The sequence below is a fragment of the Rhinoraja longicauda genome, chromosome 20 (assembly GCF_053455715.1).
Source record: "Rhinoraja longicauda isolate Sanriku21f chromosome 20, sRhiLon1.1, whole genome shotgun sequence".
Classification (NCBI taxonomy): Eukaryota; Metazoa; Chordata; class Chondrichthyes; order Rajiformes; family Arhynchobatidae; genus Rhinoraja; species Rhinoraja longicauda.
The window spans coordinates 9,537,678-9,560,217 of record NC_135972.1 but is presented as its reverse complement, the minus strand read 5'-3'; the positions used below and the strand labels follow the sequence as shown (position 1 = coordinate 9,560,217).

Here is a 22,540-nt window from a genome sequence, read left to right as displayed (position 1 = left end):
TAAACGTGTAAATTGTCCCTAGTGTTTGTGTAGGCTAGTATTAGTGTGCGGGGATCGCTGGTTAGTGCGGACTCGGTGGGCCAAAGGGCCTGTTTCCATGCTGTATCTCTAAACTAAACTAAATCAATGTGGAAGTCCGGAATATAGAAGTGCCCGACGATCCCTGAAACCATTAGTCTCGCACTCCGTTGCAATAGCAAAGTGAGGATTAATTTGCTTTGGACTGTGACTGACCTGCTATAATAGGACCAGTGGCATTAAGACATTAATTACACCAAAAGATATCCTTTCAGACTGGCATTCCAAATGCATGCACTGGTTGAGTGTCTGGCTCCCTTGCTTGCATGCTTTAAATTATCCATCCAGATTCAGTTACAGCTGTGAGGGAAGTTGAAAAAGTTTTTAACATTTACATTAAACACCACAGTTGGCGGCACAGTGGCCAGTTACTGCCTCACAGTGCCAGAGTCCTGCATCTGATCCCAACCTTGGGCGCTGTCAATAGACAATAGGTGCAGGAGGAGGCCATTCGGCCCTTCGAGCCAGCACCGCCATTCAATGTGATCATGGCTGATCATTCTCAATCAGTACCCCGTTCCTGCCTTCTCCCCATACCCCCTGACTCCGCTATCCTTAAGAGCTCTATCCAGTACTCTGTCTGAGGGAGTTTGCCTACATTCTCCCTGTGACCATGTGGGTTTCCTCCGGGTGCTCTGGTTTCCTCCCACATCCCTAACTCGTGTGGGTTGTACATTAATATGCCCCCGTGAAATTGCCCCTGGAGTGCAGGGAGTGGATGAGAAAGTTGCATTAGATGGAAGTGGTGTGAACGGGTGATTGATGGTCGGCGTGGACTCGCTGGGGCTGAAGAGCTTGTTTCCATGCTGTATCACCAAATTAAAAATGCTGGAGGAACTCAACGAGTCAGGCAACATCTATGGAGGGATTGGGCAGGCAACATTTCGGTCTGAAGATGAGTCCTGACCCGAGACGTCTCCTGGCAGATGCTGCCCTACCCGCCGAGTTCCTCCAGGACTTTGAAAAAGGTTTTAAATTTTTACATGAAACACCATTCGCTCTGTGAAGCACAGATTTGTTTCGTATATCTATTTTTTATTCTGAATACAGTTTAGTTTTGGGAAAAAAAAATTACCAGTTACCCTCATCACTTCGAAGTTTGATCATTGTCCTGTTTAAAAAGTATCAACTTTCAATCTCAATGTTTAAATGGAGCAGATAATAGAGCACTGCAAAATGTGACAGAACTGCAGTGAAACAGGGATAAGACTGACTTCTCCAGAGGAGAGGAGAAAACTAGTTGAAACAGATGCAAAGTGCTGCTGTAACTCAGTGAGTCGGGCAGCATCTCTGGAGAACATAGATAGATGACGTTTTATCGGTTGGGACCCTCCTTCTTTCGATTCTAAACATTGCCGATCCATGTTCTCCCGAGATGCTGCCTGACCCGCTGCGTTACTCCAGCACTTTGGAGTCTTTTTTTGTAAACCGACATCTGCAGTTCCCCGTGTGCCTACAATAGAAACAGAGAAATTCAGTTTGCCAAAAGGTAGAGTTTCTGTACCTGAGAAGTTGCACAAATAGCTAACTTTGAAAAATGTATTAAATGATAAAAACATGCACCAATCCTCCTGGTAAATGTAGGTGTATAGAATGAGCTGCCAGAGGAGGTAGTTGAGGCAGGTACAAACGCGATGCTTAAGAAACATTTAGATAGATACATGGATAGGACAGTTTGAGAAGGATATGGCCAAATGCAGGCAGGTGGGACAAGTGCAGATGGGACAGGTTGGCCAGTGTGGGCAAGTTGGACCGAAGGGCCTGTTTCCACATTGTATGACTCGGACTCTAAATTGAAGCAGTTGTCTACAGCAAAATACTGTTCATAACTAAGTCTGAACATAAGTTATGAAATGCAAGCGACCCTTAATGATGCACAAATAATGTTAGAGATTTATTCTGCTGGACATACGTTTTTTTAAAAAGGGCTTCTGGTTAGTTCGGTTTCGTATTTGAAAAGCTTTGTATTTTTAGCATCCGTGATCTGCAAATATTGTAAATGCAAAGTAGTTCAATGTGAAATGCTCCCTGCTTAATGATGCAAATTTGTCATTTGTGGTACTAACTGTGTACTGCCTGATTCAGCAAGATGAGGCTTCATTGCAGTTGGTATTCCAGTGGTTTCATGGCCAATTTGCTCTACAACTATGGCACGGTGATGATTCTAGCTCACATTCCTAACACAGTGGATCAAGACCTCTTCCATATAAGTCATATTCCTTATACAAGAGATAATCGACAAGTGCTGGAGGGAGAGGAAGCAATGCCAAACACGTTGGGTCTTGCACTTGTCTTTGTCCCATACTTTTCCGTATTTTCAGTCGGCACAAATGCTTCAAAAGACGAGGGTTATCTGCAATGACAGGAAAGCTTGCTTCAGGTGTGACTTTTAAATGCAGGAAAAATATACCACTGAGATACCGATTCCGCAGACCAGAATCTGACAGGGCAGGTTTGCATTAGGGTAGCATTACATTAGCATTTTCGTTCTTTACATATTTCTGAATGCAAATCGTTGAGCAGGTATGTGGTTCTTGTCTCTTGGAGCCGACACAAAGGCAACAGATGACACAAACATAATTTAGAAATCCTTTAAACACTGAGTAATGGCTACAGCTTTGGTTTTGCCATCAGTTCCCGCAACATGTTGAACTTGTTAGTTAAAGCTTAGGCTGTTAATTAAATCCTTTAGACTTTAGAGATACAGCATTGAAACAGGCCCTTCGGCCCACCGAGTCCGCACCGACCAGCGATAACCCTGTACACTAGCATATCCTGTGCACTAGGGACAATTTACAATTAACACAAGCCAATTAACCTACAAACTTGCATGTCTTTGGAGTGTGGGAGGAAACCGGAGCAACTGGAGAAAACCCACGCAGTTGCAGGGAGAACGTGCAAACTCCATATAGACAGCACCGGTAGTCAGGATCGATCCCGGGTATCTGGCGCTGTAAGGCAGCAGTTCTACCACTGAGCCATTGTGTGGGTTTGTAGATTAATTGGTCCTCTGTAAATTGCCCCTAGTGGGTTGGGAGTGGACGCAAAAGTGGAACAGCTTCGAACCAGTGTGAACGGGTGGTCGATGGTCAGCATGGACTCTGTGGGATAAAGAACCTGTTTTCAAGTTGTATTTTGAAACCAGACTCAAGGAATCACAATCTTGCCACTGCACGTAAATCCCTGGCAGCAACTCTATTACTGCACCACTGTAGAACTCTGGTCCAGATGATGCTAGGGGAAGGAGGTTGAATGGGGTGAGTCGGCCAGACTTGCTGAGCAGAGACGGGGTCACAGGGAGACCGTGCAAACTCCACGCAGACAGCACCCGAGGTCAGGATCAAACCTGGGTCTCTGGTGCTGTGAGGCAGCAGCTCTACCAGCTGCGCCACTGTCATTATTGAACATACTCAAATGTTGCTATGGTCTCTACTCCGGTCGGTGACTCTGGTAAATGCATTCCCCAGTCTCACACTCTATGAGATTGCTTCTCTCGCTCTCTCTGCCCTAATCTCTTGCATTTAATTTTATGACTCCAGTCAGGACCCTGAATATGTCTCCTGGTTCTGGACCTCTTACTGCAAATGTGCCGCAGAAGAGTTAATAATCCCAATCACGTGACAGCAACCTGAAATAACAGCAGACACAACTGTTATAAGCCTGAGCTTTGCTCCAGTTGCCTATGTACATTCAACACCGTCACACCGATTAGCTGAGCGCAATTCTCAAATGACATTATGAGGGACTTTCTATTTCAAAATAAATATTCAGAATGAACTACAAAAACAATATCAATGGTAATGGCAACTGGTAAAGCAGCTTTGATCTGGAATTCCGCACTTTAATAAACGTACTGTCAGAAAACAGCGAGATGGCAGTAACTCCAATCTTTCAACGAGTCCTAGATTTACAGACAGGTCACCCTTTCTCCATCTGGTTAAACATCCTTGTACTGGAATGGAAATTTGCCCTGATTTTTCTGCGTTAAACAGTCTTGTTGAAATCGGAAATAAGAGAAAGAAAGATGAGGGAGCCCTCATAATGATGGTGTGGATTTTGGAGATAATGTATCTGGGAGTGGGGGAGAAAAATGTTCTATTTTTAAATTCATAGACATGAATGGGGAGGAACAAAATTGCCAGAATTGATTGATTGATTTGACCGATACAGCATGTAAACAGACCTTTTTGCCCACCGAGTCCACGCCGACCATCGATCACCCATTCACACAGTTCCATGTTATCCCACTTTCACATCCACTCCCTCCTGACCAGGGGCAATTTTACTGCGGCAACTTAACCTACAAACCCACACGTCAGTACGGTGTGGGAGGAAACTCGAGTATCTGTAGGAAACCCACACAGTCCTAGAGAGAATGTGCAAACTCCACACAGACAGCTCCCAAGGTCAGATTCGAACCCGGGTGTCTGGCGTTGTGAGGCAGCAGCTCTACCAGTTGTGCCATTGTTCCTCAGTGAATCTTACATTACGGTGCTTTCATCAAATTTCAACAATGAGGGCTCCCTCATCTTTCTAAACTCCAGCGCCGTCAATCACTCATCATACGTTAACCCAATCATTCCTGGGATCGTTCTCGTGAACTTCCTCTAGACCCTCTCCAATGCCAGCACCTCCATCCTCAGATACGGGGCCTAAAACTACTCACAGAACTCCAAATGCAGTCTGACCATGGCTTATAAAGCCTCAGCATTACATCCCTGTTTTTATTTAGTTTAGTTCAGAGATGCCCACCGAGTCCGCATCGACCCCCGTCCACTAACACTATCCCGCACACACTAGGGACAACTTGCAATTATACTAAGCCAATTAACCGACAAACCTGTACTTCCTTGGAGTGTGGGAGGAAACCGAAATTCTCAAAGACCACGCGGTCATGGGGAGAACGTACAAACTCTGTACGGACAGCACCTGTAGCCAGGATCGAACCCGGGTCTCTGGCGCAGTAAGCGCTGTAAGGCAGCAACTCTACCGCTGCACCACCATGCCGGACCAGAGTTGTATTCTAGTCCTATCAATATCCTAGTTCCATTCATGTCAGTCTGGTTTTACTTAATCTTTGTATTTCAGTTCCTGAGTAGGGGATGGTAATGAAAGGGGGTTTACCCATGATGTGGCAGATTTCAGGCCATTCCCTTTGCTTCTCCAACACGGCTTTTAGTTTCACGCAGAAGGAAACGTAATCCACGTAATCTATCAGCGCTCGCACAACCCTTCCGACCAAGTGACTCATCCACGGCACGGTGATGAACTCGCAGAACTGCAAACAATAGCAAAGATTCATCAACTTCAAGAGCGCCTCTCTGAGTTCGTCAGACAAATGTTGATCCCTGATCCCAAAGGCTGACGCATAAGGATGGGTGTAACGTTTTCTCTCTTGGCTAAGGAGAAGTTTTAAAGATGAAGAATGGGAGAGGAAGATTAAATTTCAGTCGATGGTAAGCAACAGGACTGGGACCAGAGTCAGATTTTATTCCATTAGACATTGGGGCAGAATTAGGCCAATTGGCCCATCAAATCCAAAGATGGACTTTATCTTGTGCTAAATGTTATTCCCTTTATCCTGTATCTGTACACTGTGAACAGCTTGAATAGAAACATAAAAAATTGGTGCAGGAGTAGGCCATTCAACCCTTCGAGTCAGCACCGCCATTCAATATGATCATTGCTGATCAACTAAAATCCCACCCTGGTCACTAATGTCCTTTTGGGATGGAGAATTTCTAACCTCACCATGTTTGCCCAATACATGACTCAAGACAATATGATTGACTTTGAAGAAAGACAGAAAAAACTGGAGTAACTCAGTGGGTCAGGCAGCATCTCCGGAGAAAAGGAATAGGTGACGTTTTGGGTCTGAAGAAGGGTCTCAATTCGAAACGTCACCTATTCCTTTGCTTTTTGTGTCTATCCGGTGTAAACCAGCATCTGCAGTTCCTTCCTACCAAAGATACTAGAGGAACAAGATGGACCACTCCGTTGAAATCTCGTATACTGAAGTGTAGTGCGCAAAGGAGCCATTTTGGTAAGCAAAACCCGCCGTTCGCTATGCCTCTCGCAGTGTAATCAGTGTTTTGGGGGAACAGTATACGTGATGATAACATTAAAATGCAGAATATATCTCATCTATCAATTCACAGATTTTTGTAATTTTTCTTTTAAAATGTTTCTGCAAGTTTCTGCCTACTAAAATGGCACCATGAGATACTACGGTTTTCAGAGTCGAGTGGTCTATCTTGTTCCTCTAGTGTCTTTGGTTCCTACACTGATTGACTAATTTGTGTTGGTCTGAGATAGTTTTCAGGGATGGGTAAAAATTGTTGGCTTTACCTGCGGAACCCACATAGCATGAGTGAATAAATATATAAATTGTAAAACAACTACTGTGAAATCCAATGATTGTTCTACTGCAGACTCGATTCACTGCAAAAGCGGATTGGCCTGCAATACATGGCTGTGGGCAGAAGTAGGTCACTTACCGAGGTGATGTAAGACTTTGATTCAATAAAAGGAAGGAGATGAAACCTTCCAAGGCTGTCGGTGTGGATGCAGTCAAAGCACATTGGTACGTTGTAGCCATTGTTGAGCAGGAGTCTCAGCATCATCTCATCGTGTACGGCGTACTGGATGGCAGTGGGAAACTGGGTGTCATTGATTAGCGTGAAGTAGCTGTTAACGTTGGCACCATGGCGTAGAAGCAAGCGCACGAGTTCATGATTCCCTGCCCTCACCGCGACGAGGAGGCAGGACAGTGGATCTTGGTTCTGTCGTGCGCTTCCTCTCAGCAGGAGCTCGGTGCAGGCAACATCGTTATTGGACACGGCAATAAACAGGGCCGTTCTGCGCTTGTCATCGTAGGTGGCGGCGATCTCTTCGTTTATGACTGCGTTGACATCAAATCCACTTTCTATCAACAATTCCAGGCACTGTGTACTGCCATTATCAGCAGCCAAATGGATTGGATTTATCCCACTTTTCTTAATTGCACACTTACGGGTGACTGGAATAAGAAGCTTCAAGGCCCTGCAAATAATAATATAGCATCAAACGTGGTTGTAGATGTAATCGAGATTGAGTAGAAAGGATTTATAAAGTAAGGTGGCACAGTGGCGCAGCGGTAGAGTTGCTGCCTTACAGCGCCAGAGACCCGGGTTCAATTCTGGCTGTGGGTGCTGTCTGTACGGAATTTGCACATTCTCCCTGTGACCATGTGGGTTTTCTCTGGGTGCTCTGGCTCCCTCCCACATTCCCAATACATGCAGGTTTGTAGGTTAATTGGCTTCTGTAAAATTGTCCTTAAAGTGTAGGATGGAACTAGTGTATGGGTGATCGTTGGTCGGTGCGGACTTGGTGTGCCGAAGGGCCTGTTTCAATGCTATATCTCTAAACTAAATTAAATTAAATGATCTGTTCCTTGAGCAATAGAATTTCCTGATCACCGTGATAGCTGCAGAACATAGAACAGCGCAGCACAGGAAGAGGCCCTTCGGCCCACAATGTTAGTGCCGAACATGCTGCCAAGCTCCATCTAAATGGTGGGATTATCAATCTTTGAGCACGAGCATGTTGTTCACCAGTAACATGAATGTCACAAACAGTCCATGCTCCTCCGATGCCACTGTTGGTGAAGGTGGTCATCGATAAATAAATAAAACCTCTTTCAAGAGGTACAAAATCCATGAATAGGATACTTTGATATGGTTTATGAAAAAAAAAAACAGACGGGGAAGAGGAGTACATATATTCAAGTTGGAGCATCTGAATCCTCTTGACGTGCTTATTAACTTCTAATTCTGCCTAATTCAGATGAAAGGGTTGAGGATTTGTTCACCTTATTTTCTTCTCATTGCAATATGCAGATGTGAGTTTAAAAAAAAGATTCCTTCCGAGTGTAACAATGTTCACCAGCATTGACTAAACTGAAAAGCTGATCGCTTAAACACTTTGCGAGCACTTCCATTTGGTAGTCAAAGATGATTTTGAGTTTTCCAAAACGTAGAAACGGCAGATGCTGGTTTATATCAAAGATAGACACAAAGTGCTGGAGTAACTCAGCAGGTCAGGCAGCATCTTTGGAGAATAGGGATAGATGATGGTTTGGGTGGGGACCTTTCTTCGGGCTGACTGTCTCCACAATGTCAGTCGGGAAGAAGGGTCCCGACTCGAAACGTCACCCACCTTTATTCTCCAGAGATGTAGCCTGACCCGCTGAGTTACTCCAGCAGTTTGTGTCGATCTTGAGTTCTTGTTGGTTGTCACTTTAATTCTCCATTCCACTCCCACTGTAACCTCAGTCTTTGAGCGTTTACACTGAGTCATGGAGTAATACAGCGTGGAAACAGGCCCTTCGGCCCAACTTGCCCACACCGGCAGTCCCAGCCACTGCTCAAATAAAAACGTGTAGGAACAGCTTCTGCTCTGTTCTTACCACCCTCGGGGATAGACACAGAATTCAGATACCCACCCTCTCCTGTTCATGTTAGAACGGGTCAGTTCTGATGAAGCGTCATCAATCTGTAACTTTAACTTGAATTCCACTTGGGCAGCTTACAACCAAACAGTATGAACATTGAATTCTCCAATTTTAGTTAATTAACCTACAAACGCCCTCCCCTTTTCACCACCTCCCCCTTTTCCCCATCTCACCCCCATGGCCCACTTGGATGAGCACCCATTTCCCTGTTCCCTACCACCTATATTCCCTCCTCTGGCTTCACATTTCCCACCTCTTCGATCCTGAACTTACATTTTTTGGGGTTTCCATCTCTGGCCTTTATCCACCCATCTGCCATCCAACCCCCCCTCCTCACCTGTATCCACCTGCCACTTGCCAAGCTTTGTCTTACCCCCTCCCCCCACCCACCCCCTTCTCTTCCAGCTTTCTCCCCCCGCCTACTACAGTTAATCTGAAGAAGGGCCCTGACCCAAAATGTCACCTGTCCATGTCCTCCAAAGATGCTGCCAGACCTGCTGAGTTCCTCCGCATTTTGTGTCTTTTTTTGTAACCAAGCATCTGCAGTTCATGATAGAGGAGCAGAATGAGGTCATTCGGCTCATCAAGTCTATTCCGCCATTCAATCATGGCCGATCTATCTTTCCCTCTCAGCCCCTTCTCCCCATAACCCATACTAGTCAAGAATCTAGAGATGCACCATCCTCTGACAAAAGAAATTCCTCCTCATCTCCTTTCTAAAGGAACGTCCTTTTATTCTGAGACTATGGCCTCTAATCCTGGACTCTCCACTAGTGGAAACATCCTTTCCACATCCACTCTATCCAGGCCTTGCACAATTTGGCAAGTTTCAATGAAGTCCCCCCCCTCATCCTTCTAAACTCCAGCGAGTACAGGCCCAGTGCCGTCAAATGCTCATCATATGTTAACCCAATTATCCCTGGGATCATTCTCATAAGGATCTTCCCAGTTCTCCGGGTCTACATTAACTTGGGTTTTCTCTCCGTACATTTGCTGCCTGATCTGCGAAGTACTCCCAGCATCCTGGAATTTGATTTCGGATTTCTGGTAACTACATTGTCTTGCAGCTCACAGTTCCAGCTGACTGAGCAGATCTAGGACCTGAATCCTGACCATGTTGGCCTGGTAGACATGTAACCATTTGTTTACTTGTCCTTCCAGTGATTTTGAAGGACTTTCTGGAAAGAGCGTTGATATTTCCCCACTGCTTTGCTGTAGGTAGGCCACGATCTTTGCTGTAGGTAGGCCACGATCTTTGCTGTAGGTAGGCCACGATCTTTAACACACAGCATGTGATGTAGACATAGATATAGTTGGGTGTGTGGTATTGATGCTAATGATTAGCCCAGGATTAGAGATGCTATTCTGTGCACGTCCTACTCTCTGGGATCCTTGGTTGACGTCAGTTGACAGCACCCACTGTCATAGGATTATAACCTGCAGAGCCGCCTTCTGCTAGATGATTCACGCTCACAAATACAAGCTGTTGAGCAAGTTAGATCTGGGACTGCTCCAGCTCCAAGTATTTTTAAAGGTGGGTGAACGGACAAACTGGTTAGCGTCTCACCTAATGATCCCCATCAGCTTGCATATTTGCATGCAAGAGCTAAAACAAGGTAAACTGGCCCCGGTAAACACATTGCGATATTACTCACAGGTAATGTCCCTCTTGCGCTGCCCGGTGAATAGGAAGGTGACCTGCATTGTCCGGTTCATTGGGTTTGGCTCCATATTCCAGCAGCACCGTTACACAATCCGGATTCCCACCTTCAGCAGCTTCATGGAGAACCGTGGCACCATCGTCTGCTCGGGCGTGAATGTCGCCTCCTGTGGGCAAGGCATTGGTCGCATGCTGGGATAAGATGGGCCAGATAAACGGCACACTTCCTCTGCATGCCCTTGCTGAGAGATTCATACGTTCATATGTTGCAGGAGCAGAATTAGGCCATTCGGCCCATCCAGTCTACTCCGCCATTCAGTCATGGCTGATCTATCTTTCCCTCTCATCCCCATTCTCCTCCCCATAACCACCGACACCCATACTAATCAAGAACCTATCAATTTGCACCTTAAAAATAGCGCTATAAGGCAGCAACTCTACTGCTGCGCCACCGTGCCGCCCGCTTCAAGTGTCGTACTTCATAATTGATAGGAGCAGAATTAGGCCATTCGGCCCATCAAGTCTACGTCATTCAACCATGGCTGATCTATCTCTCCCTCCTAACCCTATTCTCCTGCCCTCTGCCTATAACCTCTGACACCAGTACTAATCAAGAATCTATCTATCTGTGCCTTAAATATATCCACTGACTTGGCCTCCACACCCTTCTGTGGCAATGAATTCCACAGATTCACCACCCTCTGACTAAAGAAATTCAGAAAAGGGGGGGGGGGGGGTTAATTAAGGGATACAGATATCAAACAAGAAAGCAGAGTTGAGATGGGAAGGCACAAAATGCTGGAGTAACTTAACGGGTCAGGTAACATCCCTAGTGAACATGTGTAGGAAAGAATTGCAGATGCTCGTTTAAATCGAGGGCTGACACAAAATGCTAGAGCAACTCAACAGGACAGGCAGCAACTGGAGAGAAGGAATGGGTGACAATTCAGATCGAGACCCTTCTTCAGTCCGAAGAAGGGTCTTGACCCGAAACATCACCCATTCCTTCTCTCCAGAGTTGCTGCCGGTCCCGCTGAGTTACTCCAGCATTTTGTGTCTAACTTAGTGGACACAGATAAGTGACATTTTGGGTTGGGGCCCTTCTTCAGACTGGAAGGAAGGATTGAGATGGGAGATCTGCCATGATGTTAAACGGCGGAACAAATTTTTAGGAGCCATCCCTACTCCCATTTCCCATGCTCATTCTTTGTCCCTAGACTGGGAAAGAAGAGTTTTGACGGTACCTTTGTGAATGAGATACTCCAGGACACTGCAGTGACCAAACGCAGCTGCCGTGGCCACAGGTGTTACTCCATACCCATCCTTCTGATTGATGCCCCCGCTGTTCCTCAGCAGTAATGCCACCATGTCGTCATGTCCTTGCTTAGCAGCTTCGTGCATTGCTGTCCATCGCCGCACACAGGGCCGGTTAATAAGTGCTCCATGTTGTAGCAACACCGATACCATCTCGTAGGCATTCTTCCTCACAGCTTGGAGGAAAGGGGCACGCGAACAAGAAATAGAAAGGCACCTTTTTAGAGTCATATAGCCATAAAGCATGGAAACAAGCCCCTCGGCTCAACTTGCCCACACCGGCCAACATGCCCCAGCTACACCTGCCTGCGTTTGGCACATATCCCTCCAAACCTGTCCTATCCTTGTACCTATCTAACTGTTTCTTAAACGTTGGGCCCTGCCTCAACTGCCTCCGCTGGTAGATCGTTCCATACACCCACCACCCTTTGTGTGAAAAAGTTACCCTTCAGATTCCTATTAAATCTTTTCACCTTCACCTTAAACCTATGTCCTCTAGTCCTCGATTCACCTTCTCTGGGCGTGGGGGGACCGTCGTGAGTGGGGAGGGGAAGAACAATGGACAATTGGGGGGGGGGGGGACACAGAGGACAATGGGGACCCGGCGTGGGGGAACTGCGGGAAGGGGGGGGGACAAAAGGGAAGCCGGAGTGCTGTGTCCCCCCCCCCCCAATAGTGCCGTAGGTGGCTGCTATTTGTATACATTGTGCATGCAGGCAAAGAATCTCACTTTGCCTCGTCACATGTGACAATAAAGTATTCCTATTCCTATACCTATTTCTAAGTGTGAAAAGATAGTTTAGATACTACTTTGGCATTGGGCTTGGTTTTCTTGGTTGAGTGCTTATCCTGGTGTTATAGCATGTACTTTGTGTTTCAACAGTAATTATGCCACTTTCTCATCCATTCCTTCAACGCAAGGGGCAATCGTTTACAGAGGTCAATTAACCTACAAACCCGCACGTCTTTGGGACGTGTGAGGAGACCGAGGTAGCAGGCGGGAACCAAGGTGGTCACAGGGAGAACGTGCAAACTCCACGCAGACAGCATTTGAGTTCTGGATCGTGCCTGGGTGTCTGGCGCTGTGAGGCAGCAGGTCTACTCGCTGCGGCACTGAGCCACTCCCTCTTCTTTTCGAAACTCTACGTAAACTCCACACAGACAGCATTCGAGGTCAGTATCGTTGCTGGGTCTCTGGCGCTGTGAGGCAGCAGGTCTACTCACTGCGGCAGTGTGCCGCCATGTCAAGGGGAGTGATGATATCAGAGACAGCAGCATCCCACCTGACTGACAATGACAATGATCTGAAGCTCAAGAATGTGTCGTGCTCAAACACGCTCAGGATGCTATTCTTTACAAAGTGCAAACTCTCAAATAAATCTACATACATGACATGAGTCATGAGCTTACTCATTTTAAAGAGGCCAGTCAATGACCATCAGAAATAGTTCTCGTCAGATGCTTTGTGCCATAAGCATTTAACTGTGCCTCGTTCATCTTTAACAAGGAGTTTAAAATGTTAAATGAAATGATCTTAAATGTTCCCTGAGCTTAAGTTCGAACACAGCCAAAGATCCACCCCTGAAATTCCAGCTGGCGTTCTCAACACTGGCCAGTGTGACATGTTTCGGTATCTCATATCCTCGGTATGCAAAGCTTGTCAGTCTCTAGAATCTTTTTCTCCAGAGATGCTGCCTGGCCTGTTGAGTTACTCCGGCATTTTGTGTCTATCTCTGGAATCAGGCTCTTGATTGTTGTCGTTTGGGGAGAGACAGCTTCGTAGGGATTGTGGAATTAGGTTATCTAAATCATCTGAATGCTTAAGGCGTAATGTATATATATGCAAAAGCTGTAATGTATAAGGTAAACGAAAGGCCAGATTCCTTACATGACTTAGCAATGGGAGCTTCTGTTTAAAGGGATCATGGTGAATGTAAACAAAAACCTTGGACTGATGCACAAAAATATTCAGTACCAGGCGCCCTCTAATGTCTAATTTATAACTTCACCATTAGTAATCTACCACTGGTTTATGTGATTCCATTGAGAATATAAAGCTTCGAAATCTGTTATGAACAAGTGAGAGGACATGGTTTGAAGAATTTAAATCAGACAGAAGATAGACACAAAAAGCTGGAGTAACTCAGCGGGACAGGCAGCATCTCTGGAGAGAAGGAATGGGTGACGTTTCGGGTTGAGACCCTTCTGAGAACGTCACCCATTCCTTCTCTCCAGAGTTGCTAACTGTCCCGCTGAGTTTCTCCAGCTTTTTGTGTCTATCTTCAGTTTAAAAGCAGCATCTGCAGTTCCTTCTCACACATTAAGTTAGACAGAGATTGGAATAGATGAATAAAATTAGCTATTTTTTTTCATTCCTGTAGTTGGGAGCTACATTCTGATAGAATGTTTTTTTTTAATTCCCTGTATACTCGAAAAACTTCAATTCCAATAAATAATTACATTATAATTTTAAGCTGTAATACATATTTTCAGTGGAATGTGCACAGGACCTCGACAACTAGTTATAATAAATGAATTTGCTCCGGGGATGAACCACGGAGCCGAACGACCTGGCGGGCCGAGATCAACCCAGCAGGTGGGCCGCCGAGAACAAAGTGGGATCCGGCGGGGGGGGTGGCCTCTGAAAACAAAGAGGGACCAGGGGGGGTGGTGGCCGCTGAGAACAAAGAGGGACCCGAGTGGGGGGCTGCCGAGAACAAAGAGAGACCCGAAAGGGGGGCCGTCGGGGAAAAACGATGGACCCTTGCAGCCACGTGTGGTGGCAGGCCTGATTCGCCGCTGCGAGAAGACTGTACTAAGAACTTTTGAGACTCTGTCGGCGCCAGAAACGTGCCGACTCCTTGTCTACTGCCAAGGTGAAGTCTACTGTATGTTCTACCAGATTGTATGCAAAAAAAAAAAGAATTTCACTGTACATGTGACAATAAAGTATCATTGAATCACTGAAACATTGGAGGGATGAAAGATGATAATGCCATTACGTTGCTTGTTTAATTCTGTAAGGTGAGGCCCGGGTTCAAGGCCAAATATAACTACCAATTGCCCTCTGTGACTTAGGCCTTGTATCCTCCGGTGCCAGGGATCAATACGGTAAAAAGAAAGGAAACTTTCAAGGACAGTGGTTTGCACATAGCTGAAAAATGTAGATTATTGTGCAGCCTAACTTTGCACTAGTAGGTAATTGAGCTCTGCATTTATAATATTTGATACCACATCAATCCTACAATTAATTCATCCCACTGACACATTTCCATTCCCCTCCATGGCATCAGAAACGCGTTACCCACAAAGGATGTGATTTGACAAACAGCAGTGCTTCAAGAACAATGTAAACGAACAAGCTTCCAAGCTGAAATTTCCCACAAAGACTTGCACACAAACATGCAAGAAAAAGTGTGCATCATTGGGTTGCATCATTAATGCTGCCTGTCCACGTAAATGTTTTTTAAAGGCAATATTAAAATAATAATGCAATCCAATTCAAAATGTCACTGGCAGACTTGCACTGCAATTTTTTCCTATAGCCAAAGGTACAGGATTTGAATCCGCAGAACAGGATTTGCCGTGGATCAAGCAGGGCTGAAAGTCAGCCAATATTTTAGTTTAGTTTAGTTTAGTTTAGAGATACAGCGTGGAAATAGGCCCTTCGGCCCACCAAGTTTACAACGACCATCGATTATCCGTACACTAGTTCTATCCCACCCGATAGGAACAATTTACGGAAGCCAATTAACCTACAAACTTACACGTCTTTGGAATGTGTGAGGAAACCCGGAGAAAACCCACGCGGTCACGGGGAGAACGTACAAACTCCGTACAGGCAGCACACGCAGTCAGGATCAAACCCGGGTCTCTGGCGCTGTAAGGCAGCAACTCTACCACACTGCCATTGTGCCTTCCATAAACTTTGAACTGCATTTTATTACAAATGTGATGGGATTTAGTAAAAAGTCCAGTAAATTAACTTTGGGGTCTTTACTCGATTGTTAATGTTCTGTGATTGTATTTTGCTGTTGCCATTTTCTTTTCTGCATTGTTCAACATCACTCTGTGACATGGATAAGTGCAGGAACTCAACACTGTTCATCTTTTGAACAGGATCTTTATGCAAGACAACTAGCTGTAAATGAATCCCATGGGACCACAACTGGCACAGCAGATGGAACAAATCACGAGCAGAGCAATTGCTAAAGGTATCATTCTAGAATACAGGCACCTCGCATTTTACAGTTTGTTTGATTTGTGCACTTTTAAAAGAAGGCGCTTGTTTCTTCAATACCAAAGGTTGATTTACACACTGGGATTTTCAGAATAACACCCTCAATAATACCCTTGACAGCATGGTCGTGATATGTTTAATTTACGCTTTTTTGAATTACTCGCTGTTTTTCAAGCACGTAAAGCCCGTGTAAAACGCGAGGTGAATGAATTAATACTTTATTGTCACATGTGACAAGTCACAGTGGAATTCTTTGTTTTGCAAACCCAAGGTATACAAAGAGTCACCACATAAAGGGCGTAGACAAAGTATCCATGCCAGGTTCTTTGTTCCTTTGTTCTCCTCCCCAACCTCCCTCACGGCAGTTCCTCCAGGTGCCTGCACATACATACATACATCCATCCATCCATCCATCCATCCATCCATCCATCCATCCATCCATCCATCCATCCATCCATCCATCCATCCATCCATCCATCCATCCATCCATCCATCCATCCATCCATCCATCCATCCATCCATCCATCCATCCATCCATCCATCCATCCATCCATCCATCCATCCATCCATCCATCCATCCATCCATCCATCCATCCATCCATCCATCCATCCATCCATCCATCCATCCATCCATCCATCCATCCATCCATCCATCCATCCATCCATCCATCCATCCATCCATCCATCCATCCATCCATCCATCCATCCATCCATCCATCCATCCATCCATCCATCCATCCATCCATCCATCCATCCATCCATCCATCCATCCATCCATCCATCCATCCATCTCTAAAACTCTCGGTTTGTTTGTATGTATGTGTGCACCATGCCCTTGCGCTCTACACAGCCAAAATGGTACACGATAGCGGCACAATTTTTGGCCCACCCTACTCACCATTCCCCTATGGTGTGAATAAACCCACTTTCGTTACTTTTTAAAAACAATTACCCTTATAAACTTTGATAAATTCATCCCCCCCCCCCCCCGGAGGACCAGCGGGGGTACCGGCGCCCGTCCCGGTCTGCCCCCCGCGCCTGACCTTCCTCCCACACTGCAGCGCGCCCCAGAGGCTCTGGCAGAGGGTCCAACAAGATAGCCGCTGTCCGCCGCTCGCAGCAGGAGAAATGCCGCCGGGGTCAGTGCCTTCTCCCTGTCCACTCTCGCCCACCCACAGCAGCCGGGAGACGCTCCCCGCCCAACAACGGATCCATGCCGTCCCCCCCGTTCCCCGCCGCAGATTGCAGCCGAGCTGCAGGAGACACTTCGGCCCGCTGGGGAGACGGGGCTGACGTCACTGCTTTTACCCTCTACCACATTGCTGGCACACAGCCACGGGGGCAATCCCCGCCCGGCAACGCTCCGCGGTTGGGCTGAGGGGGTGGGAAGGGAGGTGTGGAGCGGGAGGAGGGGGCTGGGGGGGAAGGAGGGGGGGGGATGGGGGGAGAGGGGAGGGAGGGGGAAGGGGATGGGGGAGGGAGGGGGGAGAGAGGGGAGGGAGGGAGGGAGGGGTGAAGTGGATGGGGGGAGGGAGGGAAGGAGGAAGAGGGGAGGGAGGGGCGAGGGGTGAAGGGGATTGGGGAGGGGGGGTCGGTGGATGTGGAAGGGGTGAAGGGGATGGGTGAGGGGTGAAGGGGATGAGGGGGTGCTGCACCAATGCAGGAGAGGTTTGGACCCAATGGGTCCACTTGGTCTAGTATCAATTAAACGTGGGGGGGGGGGGGGGGGAAGAGGGTTTGGAAGCGGGCAGAATGGCATTGAAATTGCTTTGTTTCTTTAGATAATTCTATGATAACTCTTAGTTTAAATCCTCTAATGTGAGTTTTATTACATGTCTTAAGGTGCAAGCTGTCCTAATGCAACAATGATGCATGATTGGGATTATTGACTTCATTTTATTCATACAACAAATTGACATCAGAATTTATTTCTCATGTTAAGAATTTATTAAGATTGCAAACCGTAATAGAGACTACTTCCTGTTGTACTTCGTAGTCCAGTATCTGTTATCATCATCATATCATCATATCATCATATATATACAGCCGGAAACAGGCCTTTTCGGCCCACCAAGTCCGTGCCGCCCAGTGATCCCCGTACATTAACACTATCCTACACCCACTAGGGACAATTTTTCACATTTACCCAGCCAATTAACCTACATACCTGTACGTCTTTGGAGTGTGGGAGGAAACCGAAGATCTCGGAGAAAACCCACGCAGGTCACGGGGAGAACGTACAAACTCCTTACAGTGCAGCACCCGTAGTCAGGATCGAACCTGAGTCTCCGGCGCTGCATTCGCTGTAAAGCAGCAACTCTACCGCTGCGCTACCGTGCCGCCCTTATTCCTTTGTTATGACTCTGGACGGACCACAAGTACACGTGTTTAAAAGGTTAGAAGGCTGGAGCTTAAATCCAGGCTGTTTATTCCACGGCCACCTGGAACCAGAGTGACCACCAAATCACCTCATTCTCTTATATACATGTTACTACACAGGCAAACAAAGTAGTCCTTGTGATACAACAAAGTAGTCCTTGCAATATCACAACACTTCCAACTTCCAAACAAGATCTATTTCCAATCAAGATGCCAAGAAAGAAAGATTCAAATAAATAAAATTGCCTCACAGCGCCAGAGACCCGGGTTCGATCCTGGCTACGGGTGCTGCCTGTACGGACGGTGTTTTTACATTCTCCCCGTGACCGCGTGGGTTTTCCCCGGGCGCTCCATTTCCTCCCACACTTCATAAATGTACAGGTTTGTAGTTTAATTGGCTTTAGTAGAAATTGTAAACTGTCCCAAGCGTATAGGATAGTGCTAGGGTGCGGGATGATCACTGATCGGCGCGGACTTGGTGGACTGAAGGACCTGCTCCCGCGCTGTATCTCTAAACTAAACTCCAAACCTACTCACCGATCAGCAGTGGTGTTTCTCCCTTGTTGTTAGTGAGATTGGGACAAATTCGCTTCTCCAAAAGAGACTGCACATTTCCCAATATCCCGGCGCCAGCAGCCAGAGTAAGCGGAGATTCCCCGTCTTCAGTCTTTTGATGCCAGGTTGTTTTGTATGAAGCTAAGATTAACAATATAGAAAATAGAAGGAACCATTTACATGTCGAACATTTATTAAAACAACTAAACTGTAAATTCATTTCACCCCCCCCCCACCCCCACAATTAAAATGAACAGCTTGAAATCGGGAACTAATGTTTCAGAAAAGATTATTCACTGAACAAGCAGCACCTTCACGATTTGGCCAAGACAGCCAGAGCAGCTGAAAAGACATGATGTTATTTGTTATATGCACAGTAAATGAGTGAGATCATTTAATTTTGCTTGGTTTGGTTTAGTTTAGAGATACAGCACGGAAACAGGCCCTTTGACCCACCGAGTCCAGCCCGACCAGCACATTAGCACTATCCTACGTGACACACTTGGGAGAATTTACAATTTTACCAAACCAATTAACCTACAAACCTGTACGTCTTTGGAATGTGGGAGGAAACCGAAGAACTTGGAGAAAACCCACGCAGGTCATGGGGTGAACGTACAAACTCCATACAGATGGCACCCATAGTCAGGATCGAACCTGGGTCTCTGGCGCTGTGAGGAATCAACTCTACCGCTGCGCCACCGTGCGTCTTCAAAATACCCACTTCGCAGCTGAAATTTTTTATCTGGACTGCTTTGGGGAATGTTGCATTTCAGTCAAAATATTACTCTCCCCCAGTGATTAAATATTATCCCTCAGCTTCATTGAGCAGGGAAGTCACAAATTCACTCTGTGGTTTGTGTCTTTATCTCAATCTGGGCAGCTGAGGAAGTTCAACGTCTGCTGGGAAACTTGATGGGATATTTCATTCCACACCGCTGTCCAGAACTCTCTGCTTGAAGTGCAAATGGGTTGACGTTCATTGCAGGGCAGAATTAAATTCAACTGTAATGGCTTCTAAACTATGATATCCTGCTATTATTTGCATTTGAGGTAATCAGACTAATAACGGACAATTAGATGAAGGACTCAAGGGTGATTTTCATCCATGGGTTCATGCTCAGTGCATTAAGGAGGACGTTCAAACTTCTTTGTGCTTTGAGTCTAACGAAGGGTCCCGACTTGAAATGGCAGTCTGATGAAGGGTCCCGGCCCTAAACGATGAAGCTGAAGAATGGTCCAGTCTCAAAACTTCACCTAACTGTTGTGATATTGCAGGGACTACTTTGGTGTATCACAAGGACTATTTTGTTTGCCTGTGTAGTAATGTCTATATAAGAGAATGAGGTGATTAGGTGGCCACTCTGGTTCCAGGTGGCCACAGAATAAACAGCCTGGATTTAAGCTCCAGCATTATAACCTTTTAAACACGTGTACTTGTGGTCCGTCCAGAGTCTCAACAAAAGTACAACAGATACCGGACCACGAAGTACAACACTAACCATGTCCTCAAAACAGCTGATCTGCTGTGTTGCTCCAGCACTTGATGAACACAGCCCGATCCATCATGGGTATTGACCTCCCAACCATCGAAGGAATCGATGAGAGGCGCTGCCTCGGAAGGGCAACCAACATCATCATGGATTCACACCTCCCTGGCCACGCTCTCATTTTACTCCTGCCAGAAGTCTGAAAACTGTAATGTACAGGTTCAGCAGCAGCTTCTTCCCAACAACCATCTGGTTATTGAACACTACAAACCAATGAAACTCCAAGCTACCAACTGCCTGGATAGCTCTAGGGACTTTGGGCTCTGTTTTATTTTTGCACGATATTGTCTTTTTTATTGATTGAACTTTTTTTGTTTATTATATTGACTATTGAGCACTGAGTTTACAAAAAGCCTGTTGTGATGCTGCTGCAAGTAAGAATGTTATTGTCCCATTCCGGCACATATGACAATAAAACACTCTTAACTCTCTTGACTCTCTACTCACAGTCCAGGACAATCTCAAGCACTTGTTGAATGGGTTGAGCTGCAGCCTCGTGAAGTGGAAACCACCCCTTCTCATCTGCCTCATCCAAGGCAAATTTATGTTTAATCAACTGCTGGAGTTCGCAGATTTCTCCTAGGATAAAAAGAGACAAAATTATAAATTAATTGAGAGCTACAGCATCGTCAAATACATCACACAAAGGTCGGTCTGCGTACCTTGCCTGATTGCTTTCACGATCTGTCTGTTTCCTTTACTGAGTGGTAAAATGCTATAAAAAGAAACATAACATTGGCAAAAGTCTTATTCTGCATCGTAGAAAATTATTGCACAGTGCAGAAATGAGCTGTTTGGTTCACATATTCTGTCAGAATCATGCAGCATGGAAACAGGCCCAATAGCTCCACTTGTTCATACCAACCAAGGTATTGAGATTACTGGTTAAAGATATTTACAAATAAATTCAATGAGGAAACATGGCAAATGTATTTTTTTCAGGGAATAGTTAGAATGTGGAACTTACTGCCTCAGGTAGTGGTTGAGGCAGATGTCTTTTATGGTTTCCTGAGGAAACCCGACGAGCATTCAAGTGGAAAACGTGACAGAAGGAATATTGGAAGGCTGAATAAAATGAGGTGAATGCAATAGGCAGAGATCTGGAGTATAAACGCCAATAGGGTGGTGGGTATATGGAATGAACTTGCAGAGGGACCTTATCGAAGTGCAACTGGGAACCTATCCTCAAAACCCAGGTGGACCGCGACCTTACACTGCAGCTGAATTCCCACAACTTGTGGAATTGTTTTTTTTTTCATATTCCATTTTCTATCCATGTCCTTGTTATACCTTAGAGACAGAAAATGTGCACAACACTCCAAGTGCCGGCTGTCCATGGTCCCGTGCATATTGAATATATCTCCATTAATTTTAATACTATGCTCCCAGAAACAAATTCCAGTGGTTTGATTTGAGGTGCTGCATTAAATTAATGATTCACTACTTTCTCTACATTTCTCTGATTTTCCCTTTAATGTTGATTTCTTATTTCTCAGATGCAGATAATACTTGTATATTCATCCGGTATTAAAGTTAATTTGCCACACTGTAGAGCTTTCTTGTGCTATTTCTGTGAAACAATGGTGTCTGACTTTCTCCAATTTGAAAGGGTTTGCTTTACTCCTCAACCCTAGGGCGTTTTTTTTAGATTTATACAAATCGAGAATCTTTTTTTTTTGCTCAAAATTTAGACTTAATATCACATAAAAATTACCTTTCATTACAGCGAGTTGGCTGATCACTAGCTTCTTCTAAACTCTGCTGGATTGCATACTGAGTCAGATGGTCATAGTCCAAATTAGTGTTCACATCCATTATCTTGATACAATAATCTGCACTAAAACCTAACAAGAGTCAGGATAAAATGAGAGGAATAGTTCATTATCAGGTAGGATAACCAGAGGATAGCAGACTACTAATGAATGACAAGCTTACAATGAAACCAAGAAGGTCTTTGGTATTGAACATGGCAATTTAGAACAGATTTTAACAAAAGATCACTGAGTTCAAACCAGGTCAGGCATCATCTCAGGACAGAAGGTTGGTTAAGGCGGACTGAGCGAAGGTCTTAACCAACCTTAAAAACCGCCTTAGCCAACCTGATCTCCCGGTGGCTGAGCACTTCAACTCTCCCTCCCACTCCCAGTCTGACCTTTCTGTCATGGGCCTCCTCCAGTGCCATAGTGAGGCCCACCGGAAATTGGAGGAACAGCACCTCATATTTCGTTTGGGCAGCTTGCAGCCCAGCGGTATGAACATTGACTTCTCCAACT

At 45.7% G+C, this 22,540-nt stretch overlaps 1 protein-coding gene across 1 annotated transcript; it reads right to left on the bottom strand.

Moving 5' to 3' along the window:
* Positions 1-1,807: 1,807 nt before the first annotated feature.
* Positions 1,808-22,106, bottom strand: LOC144603360 (ankyrin repeat and SOCS box protein 15-like). Its single transcript, XM_078416510.1, has 9 exons — positions 21,982-22,106; positions 20,930-20,982; positions 20,715-20,846; positions 18,700-18,858; positions 11,474-11,719; positions 10,225-10,396; positions 6,632-7,119; positions 5,203-5,439; positions 1,808-2,431 (listed from the first exon to the last, which is right to left on the bottom strand). Exons 1-9 carry the CDS (start codon positions 22,080-22,082, stop codon positions 2,256-2,258), a joined length of 1,764 nt encoding a protein of 587 aa, XP_078272636.1. The 5' UTR covers positions 22,083-22,106; the 3' UTR covers positions 1,808-2,255.
* Between the last annotated feature and the right edge of the window lie 434 nt (positions 22,107-22,540).

What these genes read in the sequence shown, in the direction of transcription:
- LOC144603360 (XM_078416510.1), bottom strand. Translation starts at nt 22,082, where the DNA reads ATGGATGTGAACACTAATTTGGACTATGACCATCTGACTCAGTATGCA. An exon ending in TGACTGCATCCACACCGACA is followed by an intron (nt 5,440 to 6,631) that starts GCCTTGGAAGGT and finishes CTTATGCGTCAG; the next exon opens with CCTTTGGGATCAGGGATCAA. An exon ending in TGAAATCTGCCACATCATGG is followed by an intron (nt 2,432 to 5,202) that starts GTAAACCCCCTT and finishes CTGTCATTGCAG; the next exon opens with ATAACCCTCGTCTTTTGAAG.